The 27,594-nt window shown below is 35.9% G+C and overlaps 1 protein-coding gene across 1 annotated transcript in view; it reads left to right on the forward strand.

The window, feature by feature from the left end:
• Positions 1–27,594, forward strand: part of PRKCE (protein kinase C epsilon) — a 275,101-nt gene that overhangs the window by 156,172 nt on the left and 91,335 nt on the right. Inside the window, exons 3-10 of the mRNA XM_031594662.2 lie at positions 14,189–14,348; positions 15,234–15,268; positions 16,698–16,783; positions 18,581–18,713; positions 21,689–21,831; positions 23,012–23,108; positions 24,633–24,847; positions 26,865–27,038. Of these exons, the coding sequence (XP_031450522.1) occupies positions 14,189–14,348; positions 15,234–15,268; positions 16,698–16,783; positions 18,581–18,713; positions 21,689–21,831; positions 23,012–23,108; positions 24,633–24,847; positions 26,865–27,038 (1,043 nt within the window). The remainder of the gene's footprint in view (positions 1–14,188; positions 14,349–15,233; positions 15,269–16,697; positions 16,784–18,580; positions 18,714–21,688; positions 21,832–23,011; positions 23,109–24,632; positions 24,848–26,864; positions 27,039–27,594) is intronic.

The following is a 27,594-nucleotide window of genomic DNA, read 5'->3' on the forward strand; positions in this document are numbered from 1 at the left end:
ATTTTATGCTGGTCTGTAGCCTTTCATCTCATGATTGCTCCAGTCATTAAGAAACTTGTAAACACCCATGTTAGTTTACTGTGAAGGTTCCAGATTTCAGAAGGAGTGATTCAGAAAGTACTCCTGCTGCCTGTGATAGAGCTACAGCTGTTTTCCTTCTGGTGGTGAACAGCATGCTTTTCTTACCTTCATGTGCTCCGCAGGACAAATGTCAGACTCTGAAATCTCTGCTTTTAACTTGTGCTGCAGCCTTCTACAGTTTTCTAGATCATCTCTAATCCACCTTTTTCAAACGCACTCTTCTAGCATAATGATCTTAATATTTGAAATGTCTTCTGTTAAATAAAGTTTTATTTTTACCCTTAGTTTCCAGGAACACTTTATATTCTGTTTTCCACGTCTCTTGCAAAGATTGTTACAATGCAGATGGAGAATCGTATTCTAATGATTTTGTTTCTTGCTTTCTAAAGGACAAGTGCACTTGGTGTTTCCTGCTGAAATAGATACTGCAATAATTATTTTAAATAAGTTTAGATGCTGCTAATAATAGTGCTAATGCTTGCTCAGAGGAATATTTTATTCCCCCTAATGTTCTGTGTGGGCTGGCTGAAAGTCACTCAGCTTCCTCTAATTTTCTATAGCCCATTTCAAAGACTTTTTTCCATCAAGAAATCAGAGATATTTTGTGTGCTAAGGTAATACCCATGTATGTAGGAGAATAAGCATACTGATTCTGCAATATGGACATGTTGGCTCCAATTTCTGAATATAGGCAGGTATTCTGAATACCTCCAGTCTGGGATATAGGATTTAAGACACTTTCAAGGAAATGAATTCAAATGGTTGCACTGCATCTTACAAAACCTGTATTTTTTAATGTAAGTTTTTTGTGGGGTCCTAATAGTGGAGAAGCACAAAATCGCTATGCACAAATAATTAGCTTGGATTCACTTAATGATACTAGATTTTCAAGAGTGTGCTCGATAGACTGAAAAGAAAGGTCTGTATTACTGTGAATTTTGTAACAACTCCAGGACAAATAGTAAAATGTATCTTTTACTTCAAGAGATTTTTGGAGGACTTCAATTAAGGAACACTGTTTTTTAACGCTTCTTGGAAATAATCTTACTATTTTTTTCATGGTTATTAAAATATTTTGGCAACTATTTTTAGGTTGTGAAACAAGGAAAAAGGCAGACTATTGAAAAGGCTCTATTAAGTCTTAATTGCTTCAAAAATATATTTTTTTTACATCTTCATTTCTATTTCTCAAAGTGCAATAGTTTTTATTTGACTGCTAATGGAAAAGATAATGCTTTACTGAAGAAGAGTTCTGAAAATTCTTTTCCATGTGTAAGAATATACTTGATTTTGGTATGTATTTACACCAGAAGAAGGCTTCAAAGGAGACATTAGCTCTTACTTAGGCAATTTCTGATGACAATATCATTATGCTGTGTGATAATCTTTTCTGGATAATTTTCACGTTGTTAATGAAGAAGCTTATTTTTTTCTGAATTGAAATGATTGTAAAAAAAATAATTCATGAGTTCTGTGATGTGTCATGTACAGTCAAGTCAGAATCTCAAGCTGTAGAGCTGTCAAAATCTTTTAAAAAAATAGTGGGAACTTCTCTCTAGAAGTCCTTTTCTAAAGACAACTGCTGTTGGGGTTTTTTCGAGGAACTCTGCCACCTTCTTAGGTAATTCACACTTAGAGAAAGTAAGTGGGAAATCAAAATCTCTTAGAAACCAGCTTGGAAGTGCTGCCATATGTCACAGCTCTCTTGAGATTTTCCAAGTTTAAAAAAGGAGGAAAAAAATGGAAAAGTAATCCAGCCTTCCACTGCAGCTTTCAACTGCCACATCCTACAAGCAGACAGTTCTGGGATCTGTTAAATCAAATCTCCGTACACCACACTTCCCAACTTGTGAACTGATAGGTGGTACAGCTTCCTGGGGCAGTATTGAAGTTTACCATGGGAACAGCTATATCAGTGACAGCAGCAATAAGGAGGCACCGAATATTTTCCTGTAACTTACGGCCAGCTGACTTTCACATCCTTATTCAGCAACCTGATAAGGCTAAGTTAAAATGAATTATGGAGTGTTTGCGTATGAGTTGAGGTGCATGGAAAACTAAATTGGACAGAAAGGGTTTGAGATCATAGACTGTCTTGAATTTCTTTGGAGGAGCTGTTTTAAAGTGTCTGCTATCTCTTGGCCTCTTGATAAACAAAACAATAAATTGAGAATTACAGTGATTAGTATTTTACAATTGATAAAGCAGTATTTTTCCTTACAGTTTGGACTTGCACTGCACATGGGTATCTGGATGAGATGGTGTTGTCAGTGGCATCAGAACTGCTTTGTCTCTTTATGATAGCTGAAGTCAGTACTGCTGATGGAAGGGACAAGTCGAGTGCTGAATGGAAAACAGAACAATAGGGGAATGAGGGAAACATTCAATCAGCAGTAATTCCAAGAATTGCTTTGTTTCCATTTTTTATTGTCTGAGTTACTTTCTGGACTAAACAGGGAGAAAGTTGTGAGGAACTTTAAGTAAAAATAGATATTTATTTTTTTTCTGCTGAAGCAGAATAGAAAATATTTCAGTATTTTTTTTTTTGTATGTTCAATTTTCTTTTCCAGCAACAGTATACAGATGCACTGCCCAGAACTTAACAAATATTTTTCTTGGAAGGTGTACAGTTTTAAGAAATGTTAGAAGTAGATTTTCTCCCACACAAATTGATTAATTCTTGTATAGAGTCTTGTCATGTATTTCAAAAGTCAACCTTCAGTGAGTGCTGTGGGGATTTGTTAGTACTGAAATGCTTTTAGTCTGAGAGAGTTAAGTAATGCTGAAGTAGAAAAATCAGTTGGTTTAGAGTATTGTGAAATGATACAGATAGTTACCTGTTTTAATTTGTTAAGCTATTCTTCCAAACCAATTCTTGTCTGCATAAATATAGCTTTAGTTGGCACAGTCACGTATCTGGAGAAACCAAAAGCAGATCTAAACCACTTTCTTATTCCACTTTCTTGGAATTGTTTCATTGGACTTGATTGCTTGAGTATCTTATAGAAGACCTTAGTAGGTCTAACCCATTTTCTTTAGGCATGAGAATATTGATTCTCTTAGAGCTGTGCAAGACAGGTTCTAGATCCATGTGAAAAGAAAAAAAAAAAATACATATCTTGACAGCTCTTTTATGTAGCTAACTTTAAATGCACTCAGATCTGCTTGTTCTCATGAATGAGTTTTCCATAACAGGGAGAGTTAACTTCCCCTTATTGAAAACAAATATTAAAAAAAAACAGTTTTCTGCTTGGCCTTGGAGTTTGAGACATCGATTGATGTGGGCCACATTGCTCACAGTTTCTCCCACAATGATCAAGAATATTCTCTGATGTGCTGTCTTTCATCAGACCTAGGTTTGCTTTTATTCCTTCCTCCTCCTTTTTTTTTTCCTCTGTCCTATTTTTTCTCTGAGTTCTGCAAAGTGAAAGGATTAAAACTGTCTGCATCCATTTTGGTTGTCTTTCTTTTTTATTTCCGCAATTGCCACAGTAACATACCTCATCATCCAATATCCCACCCTTCCCACTTCCCAGCTGCTTCCATCAGTAAGTGAAGCATTCCTGAATATTGCATCAATTTTACAGAGCTATGAATAACAAAATATATAGATGAACTCATATGTTACTTCTTTAAAGACTGTTTGCCAATTCTTTCCCTATATGAATATAATTTTTATTAGAGAGATAATCTGCAGTAGGTTAAGAAAAGTGCCTCAGGTCCTCTTAGATTACATCAGGCAGCTGATACTTAAACACTTTTCTGAAATTCTGACTCAGCTGGAAATTAAACATCCATTTTAGAATCTTTTCATAAGCTAGAAGTACTCTTTTTTTTTTTTTTCTGAAGGCTTAGACCATGTGCTCACTGAATCACTAAAAACATAAAAGACCCTGATACATCTGTGTCTCCAAAGACTGGAGAACAGGGACTAAATAAATACTGGAATGCTGGAGGTAGGAAGATTGGAATATCGAGAAGACAGCAAATGTCAGGAACATAAGTTTTTGTAACTCATTTCAAACCTAGTTTTGTCTTCTGTCATGGTGTTTGTCATATGGTAAGACACAATTTGACCAGCCCCCATAGTAATTTGAAGTAAAATAACTAGTGCAGAGATTAAAGTACTACTAGAGCTCTTTTTTTTTTTCTTTTCTTTTTTTTTTCTTTTCAGTCTTTAGATCTATTTGCTTCACATTTTTAAAGCTTTTCCCCATTACCCAGGGATTAGATATAGTGCTATGTGTAAGAAGAGCCAAGATTCTCATGTAACTGCATTTCAGCTAGCACACTTTGTAAAACATCAAATACTGAAAAACTTTGTTGGAAGAAATCTCTTCTTTATTTTGTTTCCTGAGGACGTGCAAAAGGAAAAATGAAGTGTATTTACAAACTGTGGCCTAATATTAGAAATTAGTGCCGTTTAACTGTTAGCGAGTGTGTGGTAGGCCCTAAGTTATTTCTGCAAATGTAGGATGAGTTAAAACTGTTGTCTCACCTTATTTACTCTGTGTTGTTGTTGGTTTTTTGATCACTAGATATCGTACAATAAAATAACCTATACTTTGAAATCCAAAAATAAATAAGCAGCCTTAAAACTTCTCTAATTTAATCTTGCTATTGAAAAATTTATTCTTTTCTTCTGCCAATGGTAGATTATAAGGACAATTGTGTAGTTTGTGTTCCCCATCCTATCTCTACCCTTCCCAGAAAAAAAGAATCATATAGCACATTCAGGCACTGCTGACAGTATTTAGACTCACCATTTACAGCTACCTCATGGTAGCTGGTTTTTGTGCCCAAAAGCCTGACAAGGAAAAAGAGCATACTGCTTAGCACGTGCTTCCATTTTTACAGTGCTGCAATAGATGCTTAGAGTTAACATCTAGCAGGGCAGGTATGTAGTGCTTCAAATATTGGGAAAGTTCCATTGAAAGCCATCGCGCATTGAATATGCTCTTTCATATAGCCATATTCAGAAATGCTTGGCTAAATTGAATTTTTTAAGTAGTGTGCTGATAATAAATCATACTTCAGAATTTACATAATGTATCTATTATTGTTCACTGAGTTGAAATTAGTAATAATATATTTAATATTGAAAGACATAGATGGGAGAGTTGCTTTAATAGCACGGCTTGTGAGTCAGAGACATTCCTAATTAAGCTTTTGTTGTACAGTGGAAGGGAGGCGAGGTGCGTTATCAGAATATCCTCCCACATTTGCAAAGAAGGGGATGAAAAGAGGGAATGAGTTATTTTGCTGTGGAGTTTTTTGGTTTTTTTTTTTAGTCTATTACAAATGGTTAGAAAATGGACCAGATGCGATGGCTTGTAAAAGACGTCCGGGGTGTCAGAATGTATCCCATAGTGAGAAGATGTAAACCAGAAAGAGCAAGATGTTGGAACACTGGTAAAAGTATTTTATGGGTTATACATCAGACTAAAAAGGGAAAAGTTGTGGCAGATGTTTACTGGTGGAATCTGTCTTGGAGAACAATCCTTTCTAAGGTGGTGAGTGACACTAATATCTTTCAGTTGTTTTATTCAGTTCAGCAATAAAGTTGCGAGGGGTGAAAAGTGCAAAGGTTGATTACCTATGGACTCCTGCAACCTCCCCCCAGGAAAAGAAAAAATTATCTGTGCAGTTGAAATGAAGACCTATCTTTTACCCATCAAGTGCTCTGCATGCTTTGTAGCAGAGCAATGGTATTTGTTAAGACCACATCTTTTTAGAGTGGAGAGCTATCTGTAAAAAGATATAAGTAGTAAGATGAAAAAAGAAACATGCTTAAATCTTCTTAATTATATTAGAAACATTGATCTTTCTGTCATGCTGACTAGCTGTCAGCCACAGAGGTCTCTTTGGTGCAGTTTCTGCGCCCTGGGCTCTCATGATGGGACTTTCATCAAAGCACCTTTTGGTGACACCCTGATCCCCAATTATTCCTCCTTTTTTTTCAGAGCTTTGGCTTTAAGGCTAGCTCATGGGTGTCCAACCTTTTGACTTGCTTGGAATGCACTGTGTGAAGAGGAATTGTCTTGGGCCACATATGCTAGGTTGAACCAAAAGTAATGCCTCCTGTTTTTTACCATGGAAAATACAATGAGTACAAAATGCACAAGAACACCATTTGATAGAGCAAATTCCCAGCTACAAAACACTGTTTTCAATATAGTCACTGCAGTTAGCTGTGCGTTTTCATCAGCAATGAACAAGAACTTGCATGTTGCTCTTGTAAAAATCTGCACCAGCAGAGGTGACCCACTGTTGTCACTATTGAAATACACCACTCACCATCTCACTGTGTTCACTGTTTGCTCTCCTGAAACATTCAGCAGATGTCAAAGAATGTTAGTGGGTGCCATTTTTTCCACATGCAGGAAACCAGGTCCACACCTATATGTGCTTCCGTGTCGTGCTCCATTTTGTCGTACTGTCCCTCTGCTGCCATCTGTCACATGGCAACAAAATATGATGGGGTATTGGTGGGATGATTTAACCTCTGCTGCCGTACCACTACCATCTGCCTCTGATGTCATGGGCCAACAAAATAACATAGGAGGTATTACTTTTAGCACAGCCTTCATAAAATACATAATATAATTTGCGTATATTATGTATATATGATGGGGGTGTTGATGGGGACCTGTTTAGCTGAAAGCAGCTGCCTTCTTTCTGTGGCTTGAGTAGTGTACATAGTTGCTGCAGCGCCCCTCTCTGTGTCATCTTGCTGTATCTGTGACCATGCCTAGCCTGTAGTCTTTTGCATAAGGTGTACATGGAATCTTCAAAGATACTTCAGTAGTTTGTGCTGGAAGAAAATTCCTGTTTGAGTTGGCCATTCACTCATTCAGAATAACTTATTCCTAAATTATTTAGATTGGATATTAGCAAAAGAGCTTGCCTGCCAGAGTAGTGAAACAAGATATGATGTTGTGGAATTTCCCTCACTGGAGGTTTTCAAGAACTGTCAGAAAAATACTGGCTGAGGAGACTTGAAGTGCACAAGACACTTCCCCACTGCAGGAGTCTGGGCATCTCCTAGGTGCCTGTCATGCATGTTTTTGTTATTCTGCAGTGAAGAAACAAAACTGGGTTTGAAAAAATATTTGAGAAACTATGATCTTCTGAAAGATCCCTGTCATACAAGCTCTACACGGCTTACGCAACTATTAGAAAAAGAGTCGTGAACTATTCTGATCTATCACAAACACGTGTTAAAATACTGTCATTCAGAATCTACCTGGTTTAATGGTTTCCTGTGGGAAAAGGGCTTTGTTCTGGGATTCTCACAATGCTGGTTTTCCTTCTTAGCATCATTTCCTTTCCAGGAGGTGACAAAAGCCAGTGGCTCAGTTCATCCTGCCTGGGGCTTAGTTAAAATAAGTGTTCATGGATAAACCATTTTGAAAGGCTGTTTTCTACAAAAGCCTTGACCGTGATGTTGTGTCCTACTTTCCTTCTTTCCTTCAAGCCAAATAAAGGATAGTCAATAGGAACGTGTGTCACCAGACTATCCACCATCTCAAGCAGCTGGGCACACTCTCAGGAGCATGCTGCAAGCGTATTGCAGGTCAAGTCTGTGGACATACAGCAATAAACATGGAAATCTGGTCCCAGGGATGGCTTTTGTCATAATCATAGTTATAATCTTAGTATAGTATAGCGTATTGGTACATATACTTTGTTCATTCAAAAGATCTACTTGTTTCAGTGTTTGTAAATGATTGATTTAATGAGAGATATTGTACTTGTTTGCTTACCAGGACTTAACACTATCAGTACTAACACCAGGCTACTAATACTATTCATTATTCATGTCTGGATCAACATGGTTTGAATTTCACTGTCACTAACTAAATTCATGATCTCCCCTGTTAGCTTATGAGGTCAACTTATGCCACAAAAACTGTTCTACATTTTACGTGTTATTATTGTACACTATATACTTTTAAACATGAGTAGACCAATTACATTCACTGGAGTAAGGTTTCTCTCCCAAATAACAGCTTCCATATTTGCCGTATGTAAAATACATTTTCACCTCTCTGATTTCAATTGCAGATTTTCTGGCATAAAGACACTGTGTTCAAAGTGAGAATGTTTCTCCTAAAGGATAACAGTGCAAGACTGAAGTAACCCTAGATAGCATCGACTTCTTTTGTCCCATTGTCTGTGATTTTGTCACCTTTTAAACTGAAAACACTCTAATTCTTGCTCTCTGGAAAATGTGTTTGATGTTAATTTTTTATCTTAGCAGCCCTGAAACTTGAAATGAACTTTTCAGAAAACCTCACCTAGCAATAACTTCCCTAAGGTATTTTCAGTAATATAAGAAAGAGTAAATTAAAAATCATAGTTCTTATTTTCTTCATGAAAACCATATTTCTTAAAATTGTGAGTATTAAATACCACCAGCAAAGAAACTGAGAGGAAGAAGGAGGAATTTGTCACCGATTTTCTTTCTTCATGGATTTTATGAGTATTTATGTAAGGGATTTCTATTCTTTCCTCTTTGATGAAGATGGGAATCCATCATTTACGTCTCTCAGTGAACTTCTTCTCTCTGAGAGAGTGGGGTCTAAAACACAGATTTGGCACTCAATATCTGTATCCTACTGGTTGCCCTGTCAGCAGATCCTATACAATAGAAGTCTGTTCATTAGATCTTAGATATATTAAAACACGCTGTGTGTTCTGAAGAAAACCTCACATGACTCCACGTTGTTAATACCTCAAGATTGTCACCAACTTTGTGGGCTTTGTGTAGAAGAAACGCAGCATGACGTGAGGGCTCATTTCACTTGCTTTCTAACAGAAAGTCTTGGTGCCATTTAATGGAGAACTTTGCTCAAGCAAGCATAGGGCCTAGTTCTTCTTCACCACCAACCTCTCCTTCAGCACAGTGGGCAGGCCATGGCTGTGGTGTCAGTGTCCTTTCAGGCTTGACATGCCAGTTTGTGAGCACTAGCTCCATGTTGCTGCCAGCCAATGGAGCTGGGAAATTTCTGAAAATTGAATAAAACTTCTCGGTACGCTGAAATTGCTGTAGTAACTTTGGTACCCATTAGACTTTTTAGTAGTTTTTGTCTTTATGATCAGCTTTACTGATTGAATCAACTGTGAAAGTATTTCCACTTGAAAGGATGTCACTTTTCCTTCTGCTCTGAGGAAGTAATGAATATATTTGGGATAAGAGTAAAGAAGAGAAGGTATGAGCCAGGAGTAAATAATGGCTTGGTATGAGGCAACTGAGGATGTATTTAAAGTATTTTTAAAAAAGGAAAGTAAAACAGGCCCTGAAACAGAATGTTCCTCTCACACTTCAATCACTTTTCATTTGTTCATGTGTCAGGGGAAGTCTTTAAATACACATAGGCAAGATATAGTAAGTAAAATCTTTGTGTTTGCTCTTTACTAGTGAAATTGACTGGAAAGTGTATGCTTTTAGGAAAAGGCTTACAAAAAATTGCATGCTCTTTCTGTACCTGTCATAAGTGTCCAATCTGTGTTCACCCATAAAAACTTCATGAAATCCCATTATTGTCTTTACCTTACTATTTTTTGTCTCAAATTACCAGATCAGGTATTGCATGTGTTAGTACTCAGAAAACCATTTAAAAGAAAGGAGAAGGAAATGTAACCTATGGGGTTACCTTTTTTTATGTTTGGTTTGGTCATTATTTTTTTTTTTCTTAAAAGTAAACCCTTCATCAGTTTGCCTGAAGAAATCTTGATGACTTTATATAAATTTCTACTGTAGAGGTCCAAAATAAGAGCTCAGCAATACTCCTTTGAGACTTAAGTTTGATGCAGAATAAGCTGGTTATACTCAGTCATGAAACCTGAGGGGTCCTAGGTATTGTTCCTGCCTCTTCTGTATTTCCAATGTGACTTTAGGCAGATTACCCACCTGCCCCAATATCCTTCCTTTTCTGTGAAATGTCAATAGTCTTGCTTGAACAGGCTGTTTGTACAGTTTAGTTTAGATGTTACGTAATGCCAAAACTCCTTTATATACATACTGATGGAAATGGTCAGTGTTTAAGTATTCTGATACAAAAGCTCTTAATCGTCAGTAATAAACATCTGTTGAATTGTTGTTCCTTTACATTCGTTGTTCAATTTTTTTTTTTTTTTTTTTTTTTTTGTAATTATTAAGGGATAGCATTAAAAAATCAGTTTTGTTTGTTTATTTTATTTTATTTTTTATGGACCACTGGTTGTAACTAGGGATGGCAGAACTTGAGGACATGCAAGAGATGCACAAGGTGAAAAGCAGTTTGTGTCAGTTTGTGCAAGGAGCACTGTGGAAATGGTAATTCTTTATTGTGGAGGGATGTGTTAGCTAGTTCCTACTACAGTTACCATTATCCATGACCTACAGCTTGGCTTTGGTAGCCATTTAACTGGAGATTCTTATTTGTTTTTTTCTCTCCAAACCCTGATACTCTCTGGATGTTTCTCCCTTCCATATGAAGGGAGGTGCCCAGTACACTCCAATTAACAACTTCCCAGTCACAGTAACAGCGAAAGCAGTGAAAATTTCCCATGAATGTCATTTCTCTGTCTCATTTTCTGCAATATTTTTCCATGTTTTTGTTTGTTTTCAGAATTATGTAACCACTTGAAACTTACGGGGCATGGAACTGAAATGCCAACTTTGCTGTGCTGAATAATTGCTGTAGATGGTACTCCACACCAAACCTTTCTCATTTATGCTCAAACCGCATTATAAAAGGAGTTGTAACATGTATCAGCTTTTGTTATTTCGTGTTATTTTGTGTTCAGAGTCTTTATCCTCCAGCCTTGCCCTCTTCGAGGATTATGGAGTACTCTGTATTACTTTCTTGTCCTTTAATTTAAGATATAAAATGTACTGAACAGAAACTGTGTGATTAACAGTATTAAATGAAGTTCTAAACAGCTCATTTAAACATCCATTTTGCAATTTCTGCAAGTATTTATGAATTTCATGGAATTTTGAATTCTAGATATTTCAGTTGATCTTTATAGTGCTTCATGTGCTTTGAAGTTAAGCCTGCAAGACTTCAGGACTGTGTAGTTTGGAATTGTAGGCAATATACTTGTATGTACATATGAGTATGTAAAAAAAAAAAAAAATTATGTCGTATTGTTTTCCAAATAACTGAGAGTTATAATTGGCTGCAGTGAAAAGATGCAAAGGCATTAATGGGTACAGTATAAGGCAGATTAGTCCTAAATTTGGCAGTTCTCAAGTGCCGTCACAGAAAGCCTAAAATCAATATGCTGCATTGTAAGTATTCTCCATGAATACTCTGAAATGATCATGAGCTTTCCTTACTTCTCCTTTCAGAAATGAAATTTGAATAGGGTAAACTGAATAATACAAAGAGTTGAAGGACTCCAAATCAAAACACGGAACAGAATGTATTTTACAAAAAAAAAAAGAAAAAGAAAAAGAAAGAAAGAAAGAAAGAAAAACAAAAACAAAACAAAAAAACACAGCTTTTACTGAGGAAATGATAAGCCTCTGTGACTGTTTAGAAGTGTTGTGTGAAGAAATTTTTCTTTATGTTGGAAGTGCTTATAGCCTGACTATGACAGGTTCACTTAATTGTCGTTTGAACTCCTCTGCTAAGAATAAAAATGACATGATTGGACACTGTGCTATATCTTAATAGTATTTTCTGTTATATATCAGTGTAAGACTTTTTGCTTTAAAAATAGCTTTTAAAGCCCAGTTTTGTTTGTGTTGCTAGAGTTTCCAAAATAAGACTTGAAAATGCTAGTTGGCTCTCTCAGCAGAATGTTTCCATTTTTTCCTGACTACTCACTGTTTTCTGAGATTGTGACTTTCCTGCTCATGAAAATTGAGAAAATTTGGGGGCTCAGTTTTAAATGGATGTCTTAAGAAAACTGAATGAATGTCTCTGATGTGACTGGTCACATATGAGTTAAATGGATTTAAAGTAAGGGTGTTCACAGTGCTTATAGAGTGACTTACAGCCCTGGGCATGATCCTGTGGGCACTTCATCCTGACCTGAATCACCTGGAAAGTAACTGCCTTGGTTTAGGTCTCTTGTTCTGAACATCACTGTGATTCGTGCAAGACAGTTTTAAGACTGTAGAAAGGCTTTGCTAATGTGTTCTCGTTGAGTAACAGTAACAGTGACCGAGCTAGCAGAACTTAACGTTAACTGAGAGGAAAACTGAGCATAAAGCTCCTGGGTGGATTCGTTGTTCTTGTGCCTTGATCTATTTGATGAAAGGCTGATGGCCAGTGTGGTGGAGGCCTGCTGTTTAAGCTGGAAATTTCAGGACTGGTGTATTGCTTCTATCAGTTTTTAAGTCAGTTCATTTCTGAAAAAGACACAGGTCTGTTATTTTAACTGTGAAAATTGTAAGTGAAAAAATGAAGCTTCATAAAAGCATTCAGGATAGAAATTTAAGTAATGCAATTATTTTTAGAGATGTGTTGATAAAAAGCAAACAAAAACTAGCCCTAGTGTCATGATGTTTTGTTGATCTAGTCAAAAGATTTTCATCTACTCTGTAAAATTACATGTGCTTTATCTGTTAAGTTACTTTTGAGATAAAAAAAAAAAAAGCAAAAAGGAGAAAAGTGACACTGTAGACTGATTATCATACCAACTGTGAGCTGTGCACTCTCAGAACATCTTGTTCTTTTCATAAAAACAGATAACTGTCTGTGAAACCTTTCCAAGAGAGTGGTGTGTTAGCTTTCTCATATCCAGACTGCATACTTCAGCAATTTCTAAAATCTGGGTGATGAACAGAGGAGCTGTTCCATGTTACCTATAGAATTATTTTTCACAAATTTTTATTTTTATTTCTTAAAGACAGGAAAGACTTTCCTGCAGCATTTTAAAGCGATTAATTGACTCAGAAGCTAGAAATAAGAGTATTTGATAGGATTTCCAACTACCTGCTATGCTTAGTCTGTGAAAGGTGGTTTTTCTCCCAGTAGACTGTGGTATTTCTTAGAAGCTGGAATTTTACTTAATGGAGAAAAATAATTAGTTATTATTTCATATCTCTTTCTTGAAGGAGAATTAGAGCCATTATTTTGGTTGCTCTTTGACATAACAAAAAGGGTAGGATTGCGTGTAAGTCAGCACTTATCTACTGAAAGCTCAGAATATAAAAGAAATGCTATTCTGGCCATTCCACAGATGGATCTGGTGGGGTGAAATCTCACTTTCAGTTGAGATGTTCTGTATGATATTACTGTGTAAGGAACATGGTATTTCTAGGGTGTAAATGAATTCGACAATGTTATGTTTTTTTTGCCCTTGCTGTGCACTGAAAGAAATTGATCTTGATTTCTGATTCTCTGAACTGCTTTCATCAGCTTAATTTAAAATCATTTTCTAAGAATTTCTAAATAAATACCTTTCAAATTTACAACAATATGAGTTATGTTGATGGATTAATTCCTCAAAAATAGGGACTACTTAAATATTTGTAACACAATGAGATTGCTACAGAATTGAGCTGTTCTCCAATGATTTATTTCCAGTGCATTATTGTTAAATGTTGTATTAATACTTGGAGATGTCTAACTCTACATGTCTTTATGCTATTATAATGATTCAGTTTTACTGAGTAACAAGTATTAATACTTTAGTGTTATATTCACTGAGTTAGGAAGGCCAGTGCTTAGATTCGGTGCATGATTGGATTTTGACCTTCCTAAGTCTGGTATTCTAATTTCAAAAGATATGGGTGGTTCTAGGAAGCTCATAAAGTATTGTATTTCATTAATGACTATGCACTATTCTTTGTTTCTAATGTGAATATAGAATAATGGAGGTATTAGTAACACTTTTCAAAATTATATTTTAGGAGAAGTACCCAATGATGGATTTTTCCAAAGGTTTTAATTCTGAGACATATCTGAGATATAGTAACTTTAGTTTTTGTTTCCTCTACCATTAAAATCTCATATACAACCAAACAGGAAGTGGTTGAAAGGAACAGCTTCTTTCCTTTGAAAATTTTGCTAAAAGTGTGTTAGTACCTAAGTAAATTACTAGAGCCTGAAGCTCAGACCATAATCATACAGCCAGTACTTATACTTTTTTTCTTCTGTTTCAGCACCCAAGGACAATGAAGAACGTGTATTTCGGGAACGGATGCGCCCCAGAAAGCGGCAGGGTGCTGTACGACGCAGAGTGCATCAGGTCAATGGCCACAAGTTTATGGCCACGTATCTTAGACAACCAACATACTGTTCACACTGCAGAGATTTTATATGGTATGAAGTAACTTTGGTTTGGTTTTCTTTGTAACTTTGTAAGCGTGAATTTGGACCTATTACCAGACAATTACATTTTGCCAAGATGTCTGAACTTTTATTTAGAAACTTGAGTACTACCACATTTCTCCTAGGAAATGCCAAGCTTCTACAACTGTTACTGAAGATAAAGGAATATGGGAACATTAAATTTCTGAAGTTCCCATTTTAGGGATACTTAGTGTACAGTCTCTGTCATTGCAGTATATGTTGAGAACTCCCTTTTAGAAAAAAAGTTCATGTTTAGCACTCACAATTTTCAGATAAAGGGTGGAGTCATTTGGTTTTGAGTTTTCAGCAACTCTACTGATGTTTTCTACAGCTACCCAAAGATACTGATTTGCACATTAATGCATATAAGATCTGATGTGATCCATAAGTAGAATTTTGTAAGAGTGTGAAGTGAATGAGTCTTCATCAGTGTGAAACAATGCAATTACACTGTACATGAATTCAACTACCTTCTTTGAGAAAAGTCTGCAGTTTAGGCCTTAGGTTAATGAAGATAATTTCAAGCAACAATATTGGCTAATGCAGTCTTTTGTCAATTTATAAAATTGCTCAGTGACCATTTTAGTTTCTCTCTGTGTCCCTTGGCTTTACCTTTTTTGCTATAGTAAATGTCTTTAATTCTGAATCCCTTCACAGACTGTATTCCATCCTGGTACTGCTTAGTGACTGAAATGGGGTACCTGCTTAAACTAATCTCATTACAGGAATGCAAATATCAGATTAGTGATTAATTAATTATTTTAAGGCTGTAGATATCTAGTAAAAAAGGGAGGGAAATGGTTTTTATTTTTATAGATATATATTCTGCTCTCTAAAACACTGTTTTATTTTCAGGGGTGTAATAGGAAAACAGGGATACCAATGTCAAGGTAAGAGAAAGTGTACGGGGAAACAGTTTGAATACACATGTTGTAATATATTAATAATAAATAATATTTTCATCAAACAATTTATATGTACAATGATAAGGATTTAACGCAAGTTATTTTGAATATTTTTGTCTCACCAAAGATTCAGTCTTTAAGTCACAGTAAGATTCTCAAGACTGGTCGTAGGCAGTATATGTGAAATAGCAGCACAGTTAACATCTCTGAACAGCAAATCCTAGCTCTCTTCTCTGCACATTCAACTAGGATGACATGTCTGGGGATGTAGGCTTCTTTGTTTTTCATCTCACGCATTTTAAAATTGTCTTCATTCTCCTTAAGTCTTTATTCAACTTAAGAATTACTGTTTGAAAATGCCAGGTAATTGCATAGACTGTAATTAAATAGATGAGATAATTATAGAGGTCATAATTAAAGAAGGTTATAGCAAAGATTGCACAAATGCTTCATTTTGAACTCAACTTTTCATCTGAATTTCTTGTACTCTTAATTTTTTTTAAGCAGTCACCTCTTGGGGTGATGCTTATCAGCTAATTCTCATGTGACAAGTAAAAATGATCAAGTTAGTGATGATTTTTCATTACAAAAGGCTTGATGAAATTTCACTGTAAATAAATAAATGCAAGAAATGATTTTACATGCTATAGCAAGAAACACTGCATTAATGAACAATTGAGATTCCCTGAAGTTTTGTTTTGTTTTTTTTTTCTCTTGGCAATGACCAATGCAAGAGGAAAATCAAATTCATTCTTTTACCTCAATTTTTTTTTTTTTTCCCCAAATTAATGACCTTGAATACCACAGTGTTATAGTCCTTGTAATTTTTAATCTGTCATATCTGCAAATGTTATTAATTGCTTAAGTAATCAGTACAAATATTGACAAAATATTCCTGCCTCTTGAAACACTTTTATTTTTATCAACATTTGGTAATGTATTACAGAAGGAGAGTTCACCTTCCTTTTTACTTCTTTGAATTTTGCATCTTTTGCATCTTTTTTTCACTGCATCTTTTTTTCAGATGCACCTTTGCATCTTTTTTTCACTGGAGTCTCTTCATTAAATTGTTTTTTATCTTTGGGTCTCTTATAATTTGGAAATCATGGATTTTATCAAATAAACGTTATGAAAAAAATCAGGAAAAAACATGGCTAGTATTTTAGTAGTGGTTATACATCTTGAGATTTTGGCAGATATGCTTTAGTTTTCTTAACCCTTATTGCTCTCAAAAGTCCATTGTCTTCTGACTTTGTAAGTGAGGCTAGTTGAATACAACTTACCAAGTCACAGTCATCTGCAGTCTGTATTTAACATCCCAGCACTTCTAGTCTTCAAATCAGTTTTAAATCAGTCTTCATGAAATCTCTTTTTTAAAATCTGTTGGTGTTTTTTTTGTTGTTGTTGTTTACAGTTTGCACTTGTGTAGTCCACAAGAGATGCCATGAACTTATAATAACGAAGTGTGCTGGCTTAAAAAAACAGGAAACCCATGATGAGGTAAATGTTTATTAAAAAAACATTTTCTAGATTCTATCTTTCATCTGTTCATATTAGTGTTGTGTTCTGTATGTAATCAATAAATTTTGTAAACTTCTTTATGCCTTTCTTGTCCTGTTGTGATGTAGAACTTACTTTAGAATGACAGATTATGACAATAGTTTAATTTACATGGAAATTATTATAAAACAATTTAATTTTAATTAATAAACTTTTTATAGAATTATAGAATGTTTTAGGTTGGAGGAGGCCTTAAAGATCATCCAGTTGCAACCCCCTGCCATGGGCGGGGTTGCTACCCACAAGCTCAGGCTGCCTAGGGACCCTTCCAACCTGGCCTTGAACACCTCCAGAGATGAGGCATCCACAGTCTCTCTGGACAGCCTGTGGCAGTAGCTCACCACCCTCTGAGTAAAAAACTTCCTCCTAACGTCTAACCTACATCATTCTTCTTTTAGTTTAAAGCCATTCTCCCATGTCCAATCATTATTAAAACTGTGTGAATAGGTGGTCCCCCTCCTGCTTATAAGTTACCTTCAGGTACTGGACAGCTCCAATCATGGCTCCATGAACCCTTCTCTTCTCCAGACTAAACATTTCACTACATTTTGGTGTAGGTGAGTTACTAGCAGATTGGATAGGCAGTAAGCTTGGATATCTTATGTCAACATAAAAAACAAACAAACAAACACACAGTTGCTCATAAAACTTCTACAAACACTGCATCCAACCTGTCAAAATGTAGAACAAAAGTCATCCATGTACTAAAGAAGGCTCCTGGAATTATATAAGACAACACTAGTATGACAAGGTACTGCGTGGCTGAATTTTGTGCAAAATGGGCCTGTCCTTCACTGTAGGCTCAGATGAGGCAGCATGTGAATGATCCCAGTTCATTGGCTGTGCAGAAGAAGTATATTTTTGTTCCAATCTGTTAAAAGACTATATGTCAGAAAAACTATGTGTAGCTACAGTTTTTGAGCCAGTCTTGCAACTTTGATTTGAATTTGTCTGAAACATTGAATATTCTCCTTCTTCCTGGGCACTTCACTGCCATTTTTCATATTAGAACTGCTCTTCAATATGTGGTTCACAATAAGTATTTATTTAATGCTCAGAAACTGATCTCTTGTATAGGATTGTGATAAAGGACTGTGTTTATCTAGTGCTGTTTATGCATGGTATCCACAGGAAGATATGAAATCTTGTGTGGATTTATATTCCCAGGCTCCAGTCTGGTGGAGACTTGCATGCTTTGCTGATATAATGCTCTCATTGTTTAGAATGGGTACTCGATCATTGGAGAGAAGCCAGTGGTAATAGGAAAGGGAAGGAAAAATACTGAAATAAATCTCCTGCTGTACAGTGGCCACTATAAAAACTTATCAGTGACATCCTTTAATTAGTAAGTAATCAAACTTTGGAATCCCTAAACACAATTAATTGTTGTCATTTTCATCATCTAAAGAACAGTGAGATATGAGAAGGTAAATGGGTTGTGATATATATCTCTTTCTTAGTTCTGTATTAGTTCTGTCTCCTGCTCCTCAAACAATTGGGAGTGACTTCCTTGCTTTCCACATTAAGAGATCTTTCCTGATAGTTATGTATTTATTGTTTCCAGAAGTAGTAGGAACTATACTTCAGACTTTTTCTCTTGGACAAAGATCATCTTTTGAGTATATGGCTATTTCATTTTTTTGAATTTTGTGTGGTTTCAAAACATAAAAGGCCTGGTTGTACACTGAGTATAGAAAGATTAATTAGAATGAATTGTGTTGTGCTCTTCTTTTTCAGCAAGTGGGATCTCAGCGTTTCAGTGTCAACATGCCTCACAAGTTTAGCATTCACAATTACAAAGTGCCCACCTTCTGTGACCACTGTGGTTCATTGCTCTGGGGTCTTTTGAGACAAGGTTTACAATGCAAAGGTAAAGAGTTTCACTTTAGAGCTTTTCTTTTTCTTTGTGAGTGTAGCAGATTTGGCAAGACCTTCTTTGATTTAATTAAAAAAATGCTGCTACTTCCAAATTACTCTATCTTTTCCTCTGTATTGAAGGCTAGTCTGAACCAGTCATATGTATACATCCAGAAGATGAGAGGTTTTGATATCTGGCTGAATTGTTTTGTGATGGTCTGCCTAGCACCATATAGAAAAAAAAAAGCAAAAGACTCAATGTTCAATGTTCTGTGCCTGAAAATCTGTATAATCTGGACTGTATATGAAGTAACTCTTGGAAGGAATGTTTGTGTCATTTTACCTGACATAGAAATGATTGGGCTTTCCATATCTGCTTGTTTTTGGAACAGAAGAACTGTTCTAAAAGGGAGAAAACAATATAAACACTTAAAATGGAAAAATATTATTTTAGAAATAGTAAACAAAGTATTCAATTAGTGTTATGATGTCATGAAGATTGTCAGATCTTTAGAGGGTAGTACGTAACAAACATTACAAACTTTCATTGTATTATACCTTTATAAATGGATAGGTCATCTTCGTAAGTACGAACATTGCTCAAAATAATGCCTCCTATTTATTACCATGGAAACTACAACAGATAAATAGAATGCAATAACATGATTTGATTGAGCAAATTCTCAGCAACAAAAGACTATTTTTCCAACACATTCACCACAGTTAGCTGTGTGTTTTCAACAGCAATGAACAAGAACTTAATCTGCTTTTGTAAACATTGCACCAGCAGAGGTGTCACTATCGCCACTGCTGAAACACATTACCCACTGTGCTCCCATCCACTGTCTGGTCTGCATAAATGTTCAGCAAGTGTTGATGAATGTCACTGGATGCCATTTTGTCTACATGAAAGAATTCAAATGCCTTTACTCCATATGTGGTTCCATGTTAAATGCCCTTTTGTCAGACTGGCCCTCTGCTGCCATCTGCCACACAGCAACAACATGTAATGGGATATTGGTGGAAAGGTTCAACCTCTGCTGCCGTACCATCAACATCTGCTTTGACATTGCGGGCCAGCATCCTGAAATAGGAGGCATTACTTTAGCAGCAGCCCTCTATTTACATCTAAATGTGTAATTCTGAAATACTGTCTTTTGCAGTTATTTAAGATGAGGTATAATTATAGGTGAAGGTCAGACTTAATGTTTCATGTCACATATTGCTGATCAGTAAGAGAAAGAAGACGTGCCTTTCATGGCTAAGTGATGAACATTAAGAGCACTGTGAAATTCCACCCTAACCTTGTGATTCTAGCTAGTGCTTAGTGATAAAATAACTCGAAATTCTCTTTCTTTGTTAATGTTAAAGATTCTGTTCAAATTGCTATTTTAATTACAGTGGGGATATGTTCAGAAAAGTTGTTTCAGTTAAATCTGATTCTTTTTTTTTTCCCCTTAATTTTTAATCAGAACTATACTATCTCTCCACTTAACCTGTGAATTTATTAGTTCACTGGCATATTCTCTCTTAGGTACCACAATCATTCCTTTCTTCTCAACTACAGAGAATAATGTTACGTCTCGTGCGCATGAATTGACTGTGGATGCAATAGTTCAGAGATCCTATGTTACTTTCTACATTTTTATAAAACTAAAACATAAAAAAATACAATACTATCTTTGTGAAATCTAATATTCTTCCAAGCTGGAGTTGTAATTTTTCCCATGCTTTCTTTTCTTTTTTTAACAAGTGCTGAACAATATTTACTTGTTCAGAGGTGTACTTGCTTGCCCAGTGTAATTATTAATACCATGAAAAATGTATTGCAGGGCTATTTTTTTCCTGCTTTTGGTTTTTGTTTGTTTTGTATTTTTTTTTTCCCCACTGCATTTTTTATTCGAATACACGAATGTGCAGTTGTAGTATGCAGAAATGTCCTGCTTTCAGCTCTTCAGTGTCCTCTCTTATGAATCCTACCACCTAGCTCTTGTCACTGAATATACATACGCTAAAAGTACCATGTGTAGCAATTTCTTTTTGCTCTCCTTCTGCGCTGAAACATACATGGAAATAGGAGTATATTTAGAAACCTGCTTTCTGAAGTGCATGATTACTTCTAAAGGTTATCTGCACTGCTGTCATTGTCGGAAGCAAATGTTTTTTTTCTTTAGGGTTTATGCAGTGACACTGCCACTGAGTAGCAATATAACAGTGCAGATTTATAAAACTTTTAGATTTTTTTTTTTTTTTTGAGTTTGGTCAAAAAATAATGAAGTGAGGAATTAGATCACTTGAATGTTTATCTAGCATTTAACTAGAGTTGCTGTTTTGCTTTCTTTATGCCTAATTCCACAAGAGGGCAGTGAAATCTAAAATAAGCCATCTGTTTCCTTATTCTATGCTATTTTTAATAGAGCTATGTTCTTGCTACTTCTTACTCCTTGTAACCTTACTGCCCTCCTACTGGTATGCTAGTTTCAGGAGGTGGTATTTAAGAGAAAAAGCTTAGTAAGTGGATTGCCACTGCAGGGAATGTTTGAAAGTACCAAAGAACTTAAAGCACTGATGATTTTTAGGCCTGCCTCCAGTAGCAATAAATTTTCCTGAGTAAAACTGAGCAAGAAACAACATACAGAATGAGAGCAAATGGATGTCTAAAGTCCAAGCTCTGATAAATTTTTCTTGTATTTTAAATCCTACATAGGATTTTTATAGTATTATCAGATGTTTTCATTTGTTCCTGTGCCTGTTTGGGACTATATGAAAACTGTATGAGAACTGTAAGTTCTGTATTTTCATAGCAGAAGAATAACTAGGTTAGTCATTTTATAGTAGCATTCAGGCATCATTACAAATCCAGCTAAGTATTTTTCTACCGAAATTATATTTATTTGAAAAAATTATTGGTAGATCCAGTGAGATTTGATTTAAGTAAGACAAAATGATAAGATAGTATTTATGCTATTTTGTTACATTTCTTTGCAGTTTGCAAGATGAATGTACATCGACGCTGTGAAACAAATGTGGCACCAAACTGTGGAGTGGACGCTAGAGGCATTGCTAAAGTTCTTGCTGATCTTGGAGTTACTCCAGATAAGATCACTAACAGTGGGCAGAGGAGGAAAAAGGTAATTTTGGTATAAAAATGAGACTACTAACACTACTATGGCTGTGCTGTAGATTCACAAGCTAGAGTTCAATCCCACTCGCTTGATTAGCACAAGATTATTTATTTATTTATTTATTTAAAGTTAGTGCATAACTAAGCCTTTGGCCATTGAGTTATTCTTTTATTCTGTACTTTGGTATGAAATTTATTTTGAGCTGATGTAATTTTGTGGAGCTGGAGACTCTATAGTCTGGAAATATTTCTCCTTTTTAATTCCAAGATGGGAGATTTGACAGAGAGACAATATCTGACACATCAGTTCATAAAAACATAATTGTGTCTCTGACTCAAAATTGGCATAATTGATTGTTTGAGACACTGTGCTACTCCATAGCATTATTAATAAGTGATAGTAAATGAACAATGTGTTGATGCACATAAAAAGGAACTGTTCATCAGATGATGGTTTCAGAGTTATCATTGTTATTAATATTATTATATTAATTATAAGAATTATTATATTATTATAAGAACTAGACTGATATTCTTTAAGTGAAAGCCAACCAACTATATCCAAAGTTGCTGGAGTTATTGTGGACTTACATATCCTGGATCAGAATGTGGCCACATGTTCTATCTCAGTTTGCACTCACTTGCAGGAATAGGCAAATTTTAGGCATAATTTCATAAAACATTGTCCCTTTCTTGTTTACATTTTTCCAATTATCGTGTACTTGGAACCCCATGTATGTTGTTTCAAAATGGTACAGCAAAAGAGAAGATTCAGAAATTAATTGATATTAGACTCCTGGGAAAAGATATTTTCATGTTATTACTCCAGGAGTGAGTTTGCAATGCTTGCTGATATATTGTTAAATCTATTTATTGAATTGTTTTCTACACAGGTTCAGGGTGGTTTTTTAAAACTTTCTCTCCCACTGGATATGATTATTACATTTATTCCATCTGAAGAACCTGTTTTCTTTTAAACTGTTGGTTCTTTCTGTTTGTATTCTGGTCTTTATTTGGTGTGATGCCATCTCTTGATGGTTGAAGTTCTGCCAGTGAGAGTCAGAAGGGCTAGAACATTTTCAGTTTTCTTTATATTTCTACTTGCGAATTAATATCAATAAATTTCCACTCAGTGCCCTACTCTGGAGGACCTTATAACTTAGTACCCTTTTTGGTTTCGTTTTTAGCTAATTGCAGGTGCAGAGAATCAGCAGCCAGTTCCTGGAAGCACATCATCAGAAGAAGATAGGTCAAAGTCAGCACCGACTTCTCCATGTGATCAAGGTTGAACTTTTTATTTTCTCATACATACTGTCACATACTGCCCTTCTGTATAAAGCTAACACCTCCAGCCTTTGTAGAACCTGATTAACTAAGTAGCTACAAGAAAATGAAGCACTTACTGAGAAAGATACAAACTGTAAAAACTTGTTTTTGAAGGCTTGCTCTCATTTCTTTAAAATCTGTGAAAAGTAAAATTATAAAACTCTCAAAATATTTGTAAGTTTACCAGATGAGTCCTTGCCTAACTAAATACCTTAATGTAGGGAGGTTGTGCTATTGTGAGAGTGATAGCATTTTAAATAGTAGCACAAAAATTAAGTGTTCTTATCTATCCGAGAAACGCCTCTTGTCTTTTAATAAGTTTCTGAGCTAAAATTACCTCTTTTCCATGTTGAACATTTGTGATAATAAAAGCTTCCACACAGTTAGGGTATGCTAGAGTATCTATGCATTCTCTATAGGATTTAGAGACAAATACTGTTAACTGTCACTGATATTACTTTTTTTTTTTTCTTGAGCTGAACATTTCGATTGACTGAACATGTACGTCAGCAGTATGTTTAGAATCTGATCCAGCTGATATTTTTGAACATTAATTGTCTGTGAATGCATCTTCTGTACCACTGCATCTGTAAACAGTCAATGCAATATCTTCCACTAAGGCAAAAGAATATTTTTGTGTTAAGTTCTTTGAAAATTATTTACAGTTGAGAAATTTATCACCCTTAAGGGGAAAACTTGCCAAAGTTGAGTCCAGAACTGATTTAAATTTCTCAACCTTTGGGTTTCAGAGGCAACATATTAATTAAATAATAATTTTGAAATATTTGATGTTTTGGTTAAAATAAGAATAAAGAATTTGTCTATATACTCTTCTACATTTCACTCTTTCAGATACCCAGTTTTTGCTTCCAAGGCCATAAGGCAGAAGTACTATGTAAAAGCTTGAGGCAGATTCTGAGGTACCTTAACCATCAGGACTCACTGTATTTTAGTGTTTAGAAGCCTTGAAAACCATTTAGCAGATCTACACAATTGCTACGTGAAGGAGCACTAACAAGTTGTCAAATACTTCATTGACTTGTGTCTGATAAGAGCTGGAGCTGAGTAAGATACTGAGATCATGTTGGCTTCCAAGGATTGGGATGCCCAGCTATCCTTTGAACTTTTGAAGAAATGGCTTTGAAATACTCAAGCAGGAAGGTGATTAAGTTCTGCAGGAAGATAGAGGATTCAAAGCAAAGTACCGTTCCGTGGTAGTGAAACACCCAAAAAAATCACTACAACAATTATTGGGCCACTCTTCTGACTTATCATTCACATTTTGGATGTGTCTTAGCTTCATCTCAAAAGGCTGCTCTTCCTATTGCAGTAGGTTTTTAACTGATTACTGTAAAGTGAAGAAATAGTTTACTAAATATGTATACTTAGCTGCAGAATGCCTTCAAGGGCATTCCAAACTGATATGGACTAATACAGATTGTGCTTAAGGTGTTTGTTTAAAATTTTCTCTTGTTTCCATAGAAATCAAAGAGCTGGAAAACAACATTAGGAAAGCATTATCATTTGACAACCGGGGAGAGGAGCACAGAGCAACCGCTACAACATCAGCAGACAACCAGCTTAACAAACCCGGGGAGAATGGTGAAAATGGGGAGGTCAAACAAGCACAGACCAAGCGAATAGGCCTTGAGGAATTCAACTTCATCAAAGTGTTAGGGAAGGGCAGCTTTGGCAAGGTAGGCAGATACTTTTATTTTATTTTTTTTCCCTTGGTATGTAGCTTATTTATGACTGTACTACTTGGAAAATACTCATACTGATATTCAGTAAGTGTTTTCACCTTGATGGTTTTCTAACATACTTTATACATAGGGTAAAAGCCGTGTTTGCAGTGACAGTCATGAATATCAGTCTGCTGATCAGCTGGAATTTCCATGCTCTGTCTCACTACAGTAACTAAGGTCAAGTATTGTGAAACAGAATTGTCAGTGCTTCATTGCTATAGGCAGGGACACCTCTCTAGGCCAGGTTGCTCAAAGCCCCATCCAGCTTGGCCTTGAATGCTTTCAGGGAGGAGAAATTCACAGCCTCACTAGGCAACTTGTTCCAGTGCCTCACCATCCTCACAAACAGAGAATTCCTTCCTGCTATCTAGTCTAAATCTACCCTCTTCCAGTTTTAATCCATTTCCCCTTGTCCAGATAGATGATGTCAGTTGGTCTTCCTTTATCTACTCATGCTGTAACTCCATTATAAAAGGCCACCAAGTTTGTCAGGCATGTCTTGTCCTTGGTGAAGCCATGTTGATTACCAGCAATCACCTTGTCTTTATTTTCCATGTGCCTTAGTAGGGTTTTCAGGAAGAACTGCTCCATGATCTTGCCAGTCACAGATGTGAAACTGACTGGCCCGTAGCTTCCCAGGTCTTCTTTTTTTCCCTTCTTGAAAATTGGATTATGTTTTCCCTTTTCCAATCACTGGGAACTTCACCAGATTGCCATGATTTTTCAAATATGATGTATAGTGGGCTTGGAAACATTGTCTACCAGATTCCTCAGAAGCCGTGGATGAATCTCTTTGGGTTTCATGGACTTGTGCACCTTCAGGTTCTTTAAATGGTCTCAGATCTGATCTTCACTTACTACAGGCAGATCTACATTCTCCAGGTTCGTACTGTTGCTTTCTGAATCTTGGGCAGTGTGGCTAGGGCCCTTGCCAGTGAAGACTGAGGCAAAAAAATCATTGAGCATCTCAGCCTTTTCTGTATTCCTTGTGACCAGGTCTCCAGTTTCCTTCCAGAGAGGGCCCACATCTTCACTGACCTTCATTTTATCACTGAAATAGTTTTGGTTAAGCAGGAAAAATCAGCCCAGGAATAACACTGTGCAGTTCTGAGTTCATTTCCTCTCTAGATAATACCCAGTTCAAATTCACTCACTTCACTGAATAATTTACATAATACAATGAGTATAAGGGAGTTTAAAAGCTCCTGAAAAGACTAGGTATGACATAATTCACCAGATACCTTCCCACAATAGGGAATTGACAAAGTTAGAAGGGGCTTTATTTACAGTGCTTACAGATTTTCTTTTCACAATGTTATGCACTATGGAACCTAAAAGGAGAGCTGAAATGTGAATCTGTTTCACAAGTACTCTCTTCCTTCCTTGATATATGGGAACTGCAGATGTAAGGGCACAGTGCTGAAGCAGTTCTTTTTTGTCTCCCTGTTTTCTGATCTGTTCTCTGAAGCTTGCCCTGGCTCCAAGCCAGAACTAACCTTAAACAGAGCACAGAACTTGACTTTTAAATTATAACAGTTCAAATCAAGAGTTCTAAAATGGCCAGGGTAGTGTGGGAGTTGCATATCAGGCTCGTCACATACAAGTCTCACAAGCATAAGTAGGAGCGAAAAGGGGGGAATTAATTTATGTTTCTTCTTTTTTTAGTTTTTGAGATCTCATTAATAGGGACACTTTAAGATATGCAAATAAAGGAATAAAAACTTCTCGTTCTCTGCATTCTCGACTAACTATGTATGCCTTGTCTCAAAATTAAAGAATACCAGAGAGATCTTTCCCTAAAATTACAATTATTTAATTTTATAAGCAAATATACTTGCCTTGATAAAATTGTAACTAACATTGCACTGTTGCATTATTTATTCATTGTATTTCCAGAGCATTCAAACTCATACACAGCCATTTATGGTATGTGTTGCTTTTGTGTACATGGGATTTTTGTTTGTTTTAGGTAATGTTAGCTGAACTAAAAGGAAAAGATGAAGTATATGCAGTGAAAGTCTTGAAAAAAGATGTCATCCTTCAAGATGATGACGTAGACTGCACGATGACAGAAAAGAGAATTCTGGCATTAGCACGGAAACATCCATACCTAACACAACTGTACTGCTGCTTCCAGACAAAGGTAAGCTACATGAGCCTTCTACCAGTTTGTGCCCACAGTACAATATGTAATATTTCCAGAATAACAGATAGCAACACAGAAAGTATAGCCATAATGCAAAATCATTTCTGAGCAGATGCAGATATTTCAGCATTTCAGTAGTGCTGAATGGGAGTATTGGCTGCTGATAAGTAGCAAAAACACTGTTACCCTGTAAGTACCAGGAGATGGCAGTAAATGAGTTCAAATAAATAAATAAATAAATAAAACACCAAAAATACTGCTGAGGTGCCATTTTCTGGGTTTCTTGTATACATTTATAATGTGTACATCTATTGAATTGAGTGCAAATGTTTTTAAAATCTAGTGTTCAGAGGGAAAATTCTAAAATGATTTTGTTAGAAATAAGATTATGGCAGAATGCTCGTCTGTTTCATTCTTGTGGTATGTAGTATAAAATCAATGTATGCTGCTTATCAAATAAGTTCCTATAACTCTAGTGCTGGCCATTGTACAAGGCTAATACTTGAGCAGCAGGGAAAGGAAAGGTGGAAGGAACTGATAATGAGAGTCTATT

Source organism: Phasianus colchicus, chromosome 2, assembly GCF_987193195.1.
Source record: "Phasianus colchicus chromosome 2, bPhaCol1.hap1.1, whole genome shotgun sequence".
NCBI lineage: Eukaryota > Metazoa > Chordata > Aves > Galliformes > Phasianidae > Phasianus > Phasianus colchicus.